Source organism: Pseudochaenichthys georgianus, chromosome 23 (genome assembly GCF_902827115.2).
Source record: "Pseudochaenichthys georgianus chromosome 23, fPseGeo1.2, whole genome shotgun sequence".
Classification (NCBI taxonomy): Eukaryota; Metazoa; Chordata; class Actinopteri; order Perciformes; family Channichthyidae; genus Pseudochaenichthys; species Pseudochaenichthys georgianus.
This window is the reverse complement of record NC_047525.1, coordinates 7746670-7759034: the sequence shown is the minus strand read 5'-3', so window position 1 is coordinate 7759034 and position 12365 is coordinate 7746670. Positions and strand designations below refer to the sequence as shown.

Below are 12365 nucleotides of genomic sequence, written 5' to 3'. Positions count from 1 at the left end.
AACATTATCACATTTGAAGTAATCTGAAATCTTTGAGCTCAATGAGCCGCTGCGATTTTATTCACACAATTGAACCTTGGTGTAACACACTAGCTTTGACAGAGACAGTGATAAAATGATGCCTTTTACTCAGTGACACATACTGCAAGTGACATTTCAGCTGTGGTTAAATGGGAACACCAAAGTATATGACTTGTCAGTCAAATAAAGACACCAAGAGGGGCTGGACACGGGATGCGGAATTTCATCGTCCTTCCCATTTAATAACAATGGGGTGCACAGCTGCACAGACCTATTTAGATCTTAAGATGAATCACGATCAATTCAAATAAACTGTGAGACATCTCTTCCTGTACCTGTGAGCTGAGATAAGGAGATTTCTGGTCCCTCTGAGTTGCCGTACACGGCACAGATCCTGATGGTGTAGATGGACTGTGGGTTTAGGTCTTCGATACGATGGGTGAGGACAGAGCGGTCCAGGTAATGTGACTGAGGGCTGCCATCACCTGCAAGCATGCGGGACATACACGATATTACCTACTGAGTGGGATATTTCTGTCACTTCCACATTCCTATTGACTTTTTTAGACAAATTAAATAAAGAGAAAGTTTGTTTGACTCGTGAAAACACCTAAATACAGATCAAACAGATGGGTAAATATATCACCTGTGTTCCAAGAGAGTTTGTATTCAGTGGCTCCAACTATGGGACTCCAGTTCATATCTATGGAGGTCCTGGTGTAGGAAGACACCTTGAAGTTGGAAACATAGCCCAATGGAGCTGAGGAAAATGGAACATGAATAACCTGTATCAGTTTGTTTTTAATACATGACATGTTTTCATCGATGATGTGCAACAGAAAGATGACAATTGATGTAGATTCATTATTTTCTTTCTACTTTTTCTCTTTAAGAGTTCCTATCATTTACCACACATATTGGCCTGAGAGTTTCTCAACAGAACCAGCCACTAGCGTTTATGTACGTTTCTGCTATGGCTGAGTTTAAGTTGCTCTTTAATATATTTTCTCTTATGTCAATTTGACTGGGCTTCTTTAAAAGGAACTCTAAGTAGCTGGACATCTTGTATTTGCTGACCTCCAGTGGTTTAACTTTCTAATCTGCTGCAGTGACAGAAGTGCACTCCAGGATGTACCAAAGCACTGGAGACACCACAGCTAGTGTAAAGTTACTCTTTAAAAACTTTAAACTTACATCCAGGCATTTTAATAAATAATCCTAACATGAATGATGCCCATGCAGGGAAAAGACACAGACTTCAGAATGCTACTTGAGTTTTGTGGCACAGGAGAGAAGAAAACAATGCCTTAAAAGAAATAATTATTATTATTGTTATTATGGTGTACAATACAAATGTGTATATTTTGCAAGGGTCAAGAAAACCAATTGTAAATGTCAAGAGTACTCGTGGTAGGTAGTAGACATATTGAATACTCACAGGTTCTGAAGGTAGCACTGATACCAGGCCCCACCGCAGAACCAAACAGCACATAGAGAGACAGCACATACTCAGTATCATGGGCTACATTCCTCATCTGGTACTCTGTGGTGCTGCCGTTCAGAGCCAACTGCTTGGGACGATCCCGACCAACAAACTCTGAAACAATATGATGAATCACAGTACATTCTCATCACTCTTCTTGCCTTTAATTATTGCTCGCTGTCCAGGCATTCCTATGAGATCTGGCTCAGCATTAAAGCCTCTGGAAAAAAACATCCTCCTCTGTTGACCCTAACATTTGTATTTCATCAGGGTTAGTCGCACTGCCACCTGTCACATCCCTGTGGCAGAAGTGTCTAGTGTAAAAGAGGGACATTTCAAAAGCTTTTGTTAGAGTGAGTCTGTCGCTGCTAGAAAGGCAGCATATCAGTATTAGAATCAAACATGGACACGCATGCATACACGTACTCTCGATAACTGGATACGTTTTTGTATTGAGATCATTTATATACCCGAGAGTAATCTGATGTATCACTAGAACAACCAGGGGGTACTTTGATGGTGTCAAAAGCAAAAACATGAAGGCTGACAAAGAGAGAAAGTGACTCACCTGGAGTGGGTCCCCAGGCCAGTCTGTACCCTGTGGCCCCTGGGACACTGTTCCATGAGATGACAGCAGTACTGGTGCTCACAGCAGACACCTTCAAAGTTTGTACTGCGCTGCTTTCCACTGAGACAAAAAAAGACATGAAGGACATCTTCATCTAATCTTGTATGGGTCTTTGAAACTGTAACCGTGTACATGTATTTTTAATTTATTTTATACAAGTGCTAGTTACATGTCTTGAGTTTGGTGCTGGTGATGGGCCCCTCAACGTCTCCAAATATGGGGTTGATGGTGATGGTGTACTCAGAGGCTGAGTGCAGGCCCTGGATCATGTAGAAGTTAAAGTTGTCCCCGAGGTTTATGTTCTCTATGTGGCCATCTGAAAGATATATAGAGAGAGAGACACTTTTTGGCTTTGTTTCACAAACCACGGTTATTTTCAGTTTGATAAACCTTGTGTATAATTACTAAGTAAAGATGGAACCGTACCTGGGGATTCCCATGTCAGACGGTATCCTGTGGCACCCTTAACGGATGCCCATCGTGCCTGGACGGTGTCTGTGGTGGCGTTTTGAACCAGGAACTTCTGAACTCGTACCAGTTTTACTGTGAAACACACCCATGTTCACACAAACACACACATATGCAGGAAGAGCACACTCATATTCAATATTCAGTCTAAGTATATTTAGTCATTTAAAAAAATCATAGTTATGATAAGAGTCAAGTTATTTAATTTAAATGACCTTGATTGGTGATTGGCTAATGGTTACACAAGCCAAAGAATCGTTATGACATCATAAAGTGGCCAAAATCTGATCAGCTCATTTTCATGTTTTTATATAAATGGATCAGGACAAAAAGTGAGCGAATCTTTTTTCCTGAAACTTTCAGAATCTCTTTAAACATGGGGGACACATGCTTATGCATAAAAGACGTGAAAAAGTGGATTTTGCATAATAGGTCCCCTTTAATAAAATAAGAAACATAACAATCTCAATCCATTCAACTCAAGACCTCTGGAGATATTTCTCTAGCACTATGAAATAGAGATAAATGAGTCTGCATGTAAAGGACCTTGTGCAAGTGTTTCTCCAGAACAACAGCGCCATGCTGTGGTAATATTACAGTATTACACATTGGCATTTGCTTCCTTGTGTAGCTTGTTTCCAATTATAACAGCTATACATATTTTTGTCAGTGTTAAGTCAGAGTATTACAAGTGGTAAATAAAACTAAATTAAGTGGAAAGTGAACATACAAAAGGAGGTGTTTTCATCAAAGCAATACACTTACATGTCTTCCCTACTATTGAAACACTTTCACTTGGTCCCTGGGGGTAAACAGCATAAATACTGATGGTGTACTTCTTATCTTCCTCCAGGCTGTCAATCACATGGGAAGATTTGTCTCCAGGAAGCAGGTTCTCATATGCAAATCCTGGTCGGTCGGCTGCAGAACAAAACATCCAGAAGAATCAGACTCAAAACGTGTCTATTAGAAACGGAGATGTATACAAATGCCTGTAGAAACTGAGATGTATACACTTGTCTGTAAAACAGACATTTGTATACTTCATACTTGCAATGTGTGGGTTGTAAAATGATAATAATTGCATTGTGTATTGCAAGCATACATCTTGGGATGAATATCTTAAATCCGTTGAGCTTCCCTAGAGAAGGCGTCCATCCCAGGCGCAGAGAGTACAGGCCCTCCTCGATAACTCGGAAGTTTGACACCTGAGGCAAAGGGGCTACAAGGCAGAACATTGTTGCTCAGGTAAGCAAGGTACAGTGAAATGGAAAACAAATGGGCAGAAGTATTTGTGCATGAGCATGCAATGGTGTGTGACACCCACTTGTCTGGACGGTGATTGTTGCTGAATCTCCTATAAGGCTGGAGTAGACAGCGTAGAGAGTGAGGGAATAGTCTGTTTTAGGACTCAGCTCACTAACTACAGCGGTGTTCACATCTGCCTTCACATCAACCTGTTGAATACAATCAATGCAGAAGATTGAGAGGAGACAGGGTATGTGTGTGCGTGTGTGCATGCATGTGTGTGTTGAAGTTAGGGCAGAAGAGAGAAATACACAGAGACAGCAGCCACCAGCATCCTTGTGCTTTGATGAAATTAAAGGTTTAATTCCATCTTCTCTATTATATTCAAATTAGATGGGGTGTTGTGCTTTATAACATACATTATTAATTTGTTGTTCTGTTTATCAAGAGTACCACTGCAGGTAAAACCGAAGCGCAGATATTGTGGGAGAAATAGGGATCATGCTGATCCCATTGATGCAATATTGTGCGATTTGGAAAGTTACACAGATTTAATTGTACATACAACACAATGACTCAATGCTTGTATGTGCAGTACATTTGCTGGTCACACATGTAGTTAGAGTTGACATGCAGTTTTGAGCATAAGCAGTCATGGGCATGAGCAATTGAGGGATGGACTGCACTGTAACTTTAATCATGCACAGTGGTTACACCGCACCTGTCTTTGTTGGAGGGGGAGGCTTCCACTGGAGCTGAGAGGGTAGATGAGGAGACGATATCCAGTGACACCACCTGTGGCTTGGCCCCATGTCAGTCTGAGGGAACTGTGGGCCAACTCGCTAACCTGCAGGTCTCTGGGGCCCACCACACGCTTCTCAACTAGGTTTGAGAGAAGGTACAGGAAGAGGCATTGGATGACAATTTACATGAAATATCTGTGAGAAAAGGAACAGGGAACATTAAACATGCAAAGTGGTTTTGCAGTAAAACCTGTCAGCAAGATAAATCCATTTTAGTGACAAAACTTCAGGGCATATTGAGAGAAGAGAGAAATATTAATCATATTTATTGTACTTTGCAAGCATCACTAGACATGTAAACAGCTGTCAGTATAAGGGCATCTTTTTTTTTTTTTTAAATGAAGGTTGGTTAAATTATTTTTGAAACTGGATGTGTATTGACCCACCAGGCTGGGGAATTTTCACAGGAAGTGGTGGTTCAGAGGCAGTAAAGCACACCCTGCGGGACAGTTTGGGAAGGATGGTTTCAAGGACAGAGTAGTCAGCGCCGCGTAACAGGTGCTCCTCATGTGGCTCTGACACGATCCTCCTTAGCTCTGCCTCATCAGCCCCACGAACACCTGGCACAGGACCGACAAAAACACACAATGCAGTCAAATAAACACCCTCTGTCTACACACCATAAGCCCACTACGTTTAGAAAAGTCAGATAACAACCTTTCAAAAACAATGAACACAATAAATGGCCTGCCAAACATTTGATAAGGCTCACTTGATTAAGGCGTAATAAAAACAAGTGAATATTAATCATAGCTGTTTTCTTTACAAACTTACACCACTAAGAGGAGCTGTGGCAGTTTGAGCAGCGACGTGCAGTCAGGGGAGGCAGAGCCTGCAGCTTTCTAATATATTTGTTAGTGAGACCTGCAAAGACACCATTACAGTAGTCCAGTCTACTGAAGATAAAAGCATGGACAAGTTTTTCCAAATCCTGCTGTGACATTAGTCTTTTAATCCTAGATATATTCTTTAGGTGATAGTAGGCTGATTTAGTAACTGTTTTAATGTGACTGTTGAAACTCAGGTCAGAGTCCATGACTACACCTAGATTTCTGGCTTTATCTGTTGTTCTGAACATTGCAGACTGAAGCTCAGCGCTAACTTTGATACGTTCTGCCTTGGCTCCAAAAACCATTACCTCAGTTTTATCTTTGTTTAATTGGAGAAAGTTCTGACACATCCAGTCATTGATTTGTTCAATGCACTCAGTGTTTGAATTGGAGCATAGTCTCCTGGTGAAATTGTGTGTCATCCGCATATCTATGGTAACTTACTTTGTTGTTTTTTATTATCTGAGCCAGTGGTAGCATGTAGATGTTAAAGAGAAGAGGCCCCAAGATGGAGCCTTGAGGTACCCCACATGTCATATTTGTCAACTCAGATGTGTATTTACCTATAGAAACAAAGTTTTTTTCTGTCCTTTAAGTAGGATTCAAACCAATTTAGAACTGTTTCCGAAAGTCCCATCCAGTTTTCTAGTCGGTCGAGTAATATGTTGTGGTCAACAGTGTCAAACGCAGCACTGAGATCTAATAATACTAACACTGAAGTTCTGCCACTGTCTGTGTTTAAGTGGATGTCATTGAAGACCTTTACAAGAGCAGTCTCAGTGCTGTGGTTTGGACGAAAGCCTGACTGGAACACATCGAAACAACTATTTAAATGCAAGAAATTACTCAACTGTTGAAAAACAACTTTTTCAATGATTTTACCTAGAAATGGCAGGTTTGATATGGGCCTGTAGTTGTTCATTACTGAAGCGTCTAGATTATTCTTTTTTAAGAGCGGTTTAATGACTGCAGTTTTCAGGGCCTGTGGAAAAATACCTGAGTGAAGAGATTTCTTTACTATATGAAGTAGATCTGAGGCCATGCAAGGCAAAACATCTTTGAAAAATCCTGTTGGAATAATATCAAGGCAGCAAGAGGAGGATTTCAGAAGTTGAATAATGTCCTCTAGGTTTTTATCATTAATCTGATGGAATTGTGTCATGGTGTTTGAATTGATATTAGGTGGACTGGACATAGGGACAACACATTTGCTGTACCTGATGCAGAGGCACTGACTGCTTGTCTGATTTTCTGAATGTTGTCAGTGAAGAAGGAGGCAAAATCATTGCATGCCCTGGTGGATAGAAATTCAGAGGCTACTGACACTGGGGGGTTAGTTAGTCTGTCGACGGTAGCAAACACATGCATTGTTTTTGTTTTTTGTTTTTGGTAATGATGTCAGAGAAGAAAGACTGTCGTGCGTTTTTCAATTCCAAATTATAATGGCCAAGTCTCTCTTTATAGATTTCAAAGTGAACCTGGAGATTTGTTTTTCCTCACCTACGTTCAGCTTTTCTACACTCTCTTTTTTCTGCTCTCACGGTCATGGCCTTTCTCCATGGAGATATTTTCTTCCCAGTCACTTCCTTTACCTTAGTTGGAGCAATGGCATCGATAACATTTTTTATTTTTTAATTAAAATTATCTACTAGCTCATTTACTGAGATGTTAGCAGGGGCAAGTGTGGAAGAAAAATTCTGAGTAAACATTTCCCTAGTGTTTTCAGTTAAATATTGCTTTGTGGTTACCTCTTTTTGAAAAAATTTGTGAACAGAAATAGAGCTCTCAAAGAAAACACAGGAATGATCAGAGAGTGCAACATCAGTCACCACAACCTTAGAGATATGCAGACCCTTTGAGATAATTAAGTCCAGAGTGTGCCCCTTATTGTGTGTGGGCTCCGTCACATGCTGAGTCAGTCCATAGCTATCAAGAACACAAAACAGTTCTTTAGCCCCTCTGTCCTGGGGGTTGTCAACATGGATGTTAAAATCACCAATAATGACTAGACGGTCAAAGTCAATACACACTATAGACAGCAGTTCAGTAAAGTCATCAAAAAAGCTTGCACAGTATTTGGGTGGTCTATAGATATTTAGGAACAGAGCTGGAGAGGAGCATTTCAGCTGAAGGGCCACATATTCAAAAGAAGCAAAGTTCCCATAAGATGTCTTCCTGCATTGAATGGAATCATTGAACAAAATAGCAACTCCACCACCTTTCTTATGCATTCTTTCCTGACTCATAACACTAAAGTTGGGAGGGGTTGATTCGATAAGAACAGCTGCACTGTTATTTTGTTCAATCCAAGTTTCCGTTAAAAACATAAAATCAAGATTGTGCTCACTGATAAAATCATTGATTAAAAATGTTTTTCCTGCCAGAGACCTGACATTTAATAAAGCTAGTTTAAGTTTGTTGGATACACTATCAGTAAGATTTTTTGTGACAAGCTGTGGCTGACATGGAATCACTGCTACATTTGATAAACTCACACAAACGTTTGAGCACTTCCTGTTTCTAAGCTGATTCACCGCTCTTAATCTATTACCTATCAACACAGATATCGGCAAAGCTACTGGCAGGGCCCCGGCATGTCCTGGAAAGAGTTGAGAGTGCCATACGCCCTTGAGCCTGGACCCAGCACATATCAGTAAGAGTTTGTTGCGTTTTGTACACACACATTCTTATCAGGCTTCGGAGACTGCAGATTCTTTCTTGAAGGGGGGGGAGGTGGTTGACGTGGGCACGGTGATGAAGACAGGGGAGATGGTGCGCGTCTCTGCGGTGATTTTGGTGGGCGTCGTTGAGGAGCGGGGGTAAAGGACATGCTGCCAACCCTGCGTATCGCCTTAGTTTGGTCTTTGAACTCCAGGAAGGAATCGGTGCCAACCCACTGTATCTCCTTCGTGTGTTCAGCGATCTCCAGGAGGGTGGGCGAGGGTGAAAGGGTGAACGGAGAGTAGAGAGAGCTGTGGGGTGAAGGAAGAGTATCCTCAGAGGTGATAAGGGGGGGTGAAGGGCGGTGGAGACTCCTCCATTTGTCTCCCATAATCAAGACATTCCTCAGGCAGTGATAGATTTTCAAGGTTTTCTGAGCGATGTGTTGTGTCTCTCTTGTTTTGATTCCTCTTGCCACTTGTCCTTGGCAGAGGGAACAGATTGATGACGTAGGCAGTTAATACGTTAGAAATAAACAATTTCACTCCTGACTTGTTCAGACAAACTCCATTTGCCTTAAAAAGATGTCTGCGGTCCCAGAAAAAGTAAAAGTTGTCAATACAATTGACAGAATGGTCAGTACAGACAGTTGAAAGCCAGGTGTTCAGTGCAAACAATCTGCTGAATCTCTCCACTCCTCTTCTGACTGGCGGTAGAGGGCCACTGATGAACACCTCTGCATTTAGAGAGCTGACAGTTTCCAACAGACATTTAAAGTCTTTTTTCAGCACTTCTGACTGTTGTTTCAAAACATAATTTGTTCCAATGTGCAGTACCACATTCTTCACAGTCGGATGTTCAGCCCCAATATGCAGGATCTTCTCAGCCAAGTCAGAGACCATATCCTTGGGAAAACAGAGTACTTTGGTGTTGTTATTTATAGTCAAAATCAGCAAATTTGCCGAGCTCCGCTACAACTACGGGTAGCGATGAGAAGTGAGGCAGGGACGAGCTCTGCCTCTCGTAAGCCCACAGTAACTGGCTGGAGCGCGGGCACTAATTTAACGCGGGCACTTCTTTTGTGAGCGTGCTCAAGCCAGTTACTGTGGGGTAAGGTGAGGCACAGATAAACACTGCCTCACCTCAGATTGCGTCACCCCACAGAAACTGGCTGGAAAGCGGGCCCTCATTTCATTTCATTTCAAACCTTTATTTATACAGATAAAATCCCATTGAGATCATTGATCTCTTTTCCAAGGGAGACCTGCTCAAGTAGTTCCACATGAAACATAAAAGCATAAACAGAACAACAAAAGGACATCATCCAGCATCATTTACAAAATTACCCACATAAACAGGTACCAATAGCTTCTGATTGACTAGCATCCAACCGAGCTTTAAAAACATTTAGTGGCACCAGATTGTTCAGTTTCCATTTAATTTGCAGACTATTCCAAGACAGAGGAGCTGCGCATCTAAAAGCGCATGCCTGCACCATCTCACTGTATGTCACCAATGTAATGTTTGTAGATCCCTTTATTACATTTATCCTCGCCATCCATAGTCTCTAAATAACTTATTTCACGTATATATGATATTTAGGCTCGCTGGTCTCATCATACAACGGCAATGAAAAAAGCACCAGGGGAGGCAGCCATAACCTCTGCCGCACTGAAGGGGGCGCACGTGAGCCCACAGGTTCTTGTTGCTACTGTTATTCTACGCAGAGACGGTAGACGCAAACAACAAACTAGACTTTTGAAACTACAGGAAGATAAGGAGGACTTTTACAAAAAAGTAATAGAGATTGTTGTCCAGAAGGATAGCATGGACTTCATCTTCAAGTCAAGGTAAGACCACAATTGTAATGAAAATGGGATCTTACTAAGAAAGAACAATCCAATATTTAGATTTTGGGTATCCTTTTGTTGAACGGGCTGTTTAAAATAAATCGAAGCATCAGACCAAAAAAGCTTTTGAAAATAACCGAATATTTCGATTAAGGTCAAAATATAATATTTGTAAATCGGACTCTGAAAGAGTCAGTGCCTCACCAGCCATGAACCTCACCGCACGTCACTGAGTTTGAGTGATTAATTTGAGATCTGCATGAATTATCTTTATACATCCAGGGTACATGCATAGGCTGTTTTTGTTAGTTCATGGAAATGACAAACACCTGCTAAAGATTAAATCAGAGCTCAAAAAGTTGTACCATTCTGAAACATACAAAACCTTTTTTAAAAGATGCAAATGAACATGATGCAAGTCTTTAGGGAGAGCGGGGTCACAATACCAGTTACTTAAAACCTGAACCTAGACAGGAACATGCATTGAGATGCATATATTTGTGCATATTTGTTATCAAGACTGCAATACAGGCTCCATAGGCAGGGCTTGGATTAGCACGAGTACAGGGGAGGTACGTGGAGCTTCTCTGCGGGAGTGATGAACGAGAGGAGCAAGCCTCAGTGTCAGAGGTGCAGATGGAGGACACTGAATCGCCTAATGAAAAATGGCTGCGATTAGCACACCACCGGCTAATGAGCAGTAATTATTACACCGCTCCCAGCTGAGGGAGTGAGTTGTGGGCTTGTGGGCTCATGCGTGTGTGTAAGAGATACAGTTGCAAGAAACCCTTTGGATTCTCCACACATAGCGTTGTGTGTTCCTTCCAAACAACTCAACTTTGGTTTCATCTGTCCACAGAATATGTTGCCAGTAGTGCTGTGGAACATCCAGGTGCTCTTTTGCAGACTTCAAACGTGCAGCAATGTTTTTTCTGGACAGCAGTGGCTTCCTCCGTGGTGTCCTCCCATGAACTCCATTCTTGTTCAGTGTTTTACGTATCGTAGATTCGTCAACAGAGATGTTAGCATGTGCCAGAGAGTTCTTTAAGTCTCTAGCCGACACTCTAGGATTCTTCTTCACCTCATTGAGCATTCTGCGCCGTGCTCTTGCAGTCATCTTTACAGGACAGCCACTCCTAAGGAGAGTAGCAACAGTGCTGAACTTTCTCCATTTATAGACAACTTGTCTTACCGTGGACTGATGAACATCAAGGCTTTTAGAGATACTTCTGGAACCCTTTCCAGCTTTATGCAAGTCAACAGTTCTTAATCGCAGGTCTTCTGAGAGCTCTTCTGTGCGAGGCATGGCTCACATCTGGCAATGCTTCTTAAGAATAGCAAATTCAAAACTGGTGTGTATTTTTTATAGGGCAGGGCAGCTTTAACCAACACCTCCAATCTCGTCTCATTGATTGGACTCCAGGTTGGCTGACTCCTGACTCCAATTAGCTCTTGAAGAAGTATTTAACCTAGGGATTCACATACTTTTTCCACTCTGTACTGTCAATGTTTACATGGTGTGTTCAATACAAACATGAAAACATATAATTGTTTGTGTGGTATTAGTTTAAACAGACTGTGTTTGTCTATTGTTGTGACTTAGATGAAGATCAGAACATATTTTATGACCAACTTATGCAGAAATCCAGGTAATTCCAATGGTTTCACATACTTTTTCTTGCAACTGTATGTGTAAGTATACTTGTGGGTTATCAGCAGTTTGTATTCATGAGTGGGGGAAACATGTAGGATAAAAAAGCTTTTCCACACCGTCAAAAAGTAAACTTTTACAGCACAGGAGATGAATACATATTTAGTAGTAGACGTTGTTACGTTTGCCCATACAAACACTCAGACTCTCAAAAACAAGAATGTCATGCACACTCACAGTCACAAATACCCACACTGAATCCAATGAATTAAAATGTTCAGGACATGAATTTCTGAGTGCAAACACTGCAGATAAGCCGGCAGAGCTCCAATAAAATGTGAGCGGTCTCTGCAGTGGGGATGTTGCAGGAATCCACAATACGTCCACACTCACCTACTGCAAAGAGAGAAATCCCATTGTCAGCCACAGCTTTGGCTGCAGCATCGACCAGGTCGCCTGAACGTCCGTTTGTGATCATTACAACAATCTGTGCAGGGTGACAGAAATAATCATAAATTAAACAATCAAAAAACAACCTGATAATTTGCATAACAACGACAGCAGTTTGTTTTCATTACAGTTATTCAGTTTCTGCATTTAGTTTTGTGTTAGTTATGTGTTTAATCGATGTTTATTCACTAGCCAAACAACGTTTTATTTCAATAAAAATAACAGCCCTGCTATTCAGAGTTATGCTCAAAAAGCATGGACTCATGGTTTTA

At 41.4% G+C, this 12365-nt stretch overlaps 1 protein-coding gene across 1 annotated transcript in view; it reads right to left on the bottom strand.

The window, feature by feature from the left end:
• col7a1l (collagen type VII alpha 1-like) overlaps positions 1-12365 on the bottom strand; it is a 67011-nt gene that overhangs the window by 42330 nt on the left and 12316 nt on the right. The window contains exons 4-15 of the mRNA XM_071201848.1: positions 12037-12130; positions 5038-5211; positions 4570-4730; positions 3928-4057; positions 3706-3822; positions 3366-3521; positions 2559-2675; positions 2302-2448; positions 2073-2192; positions 1460-1618; positions 668-781; positions 357-506 (exon numbers count right to left, since the gene is read on the bottom strand). Coding sequence (XP_071057949.1) covers positions 357-506; positions 668-781; positions 1460-1618; positions 2073-2192; positions 2302-2448; positions 2559-2675; positions 3366-3521; positions 3706-3822; positions 3928-4057; positions 4570-4730; positions 5038-5211; positions 12037-12130 — 1639 coding nt within the window. The remainder of the gene's footprint in view (positions 1-356; positions 507-667; positions 782-1459; positions 1619-2072; positions 2193-2301; positions 2449-2558; positions 2676-3365; positions 3522-3705; positions 3823-3927; positions 4058-4569; positions 4731-5037; positions 5212-12036; positions 12131-12365) is intronic.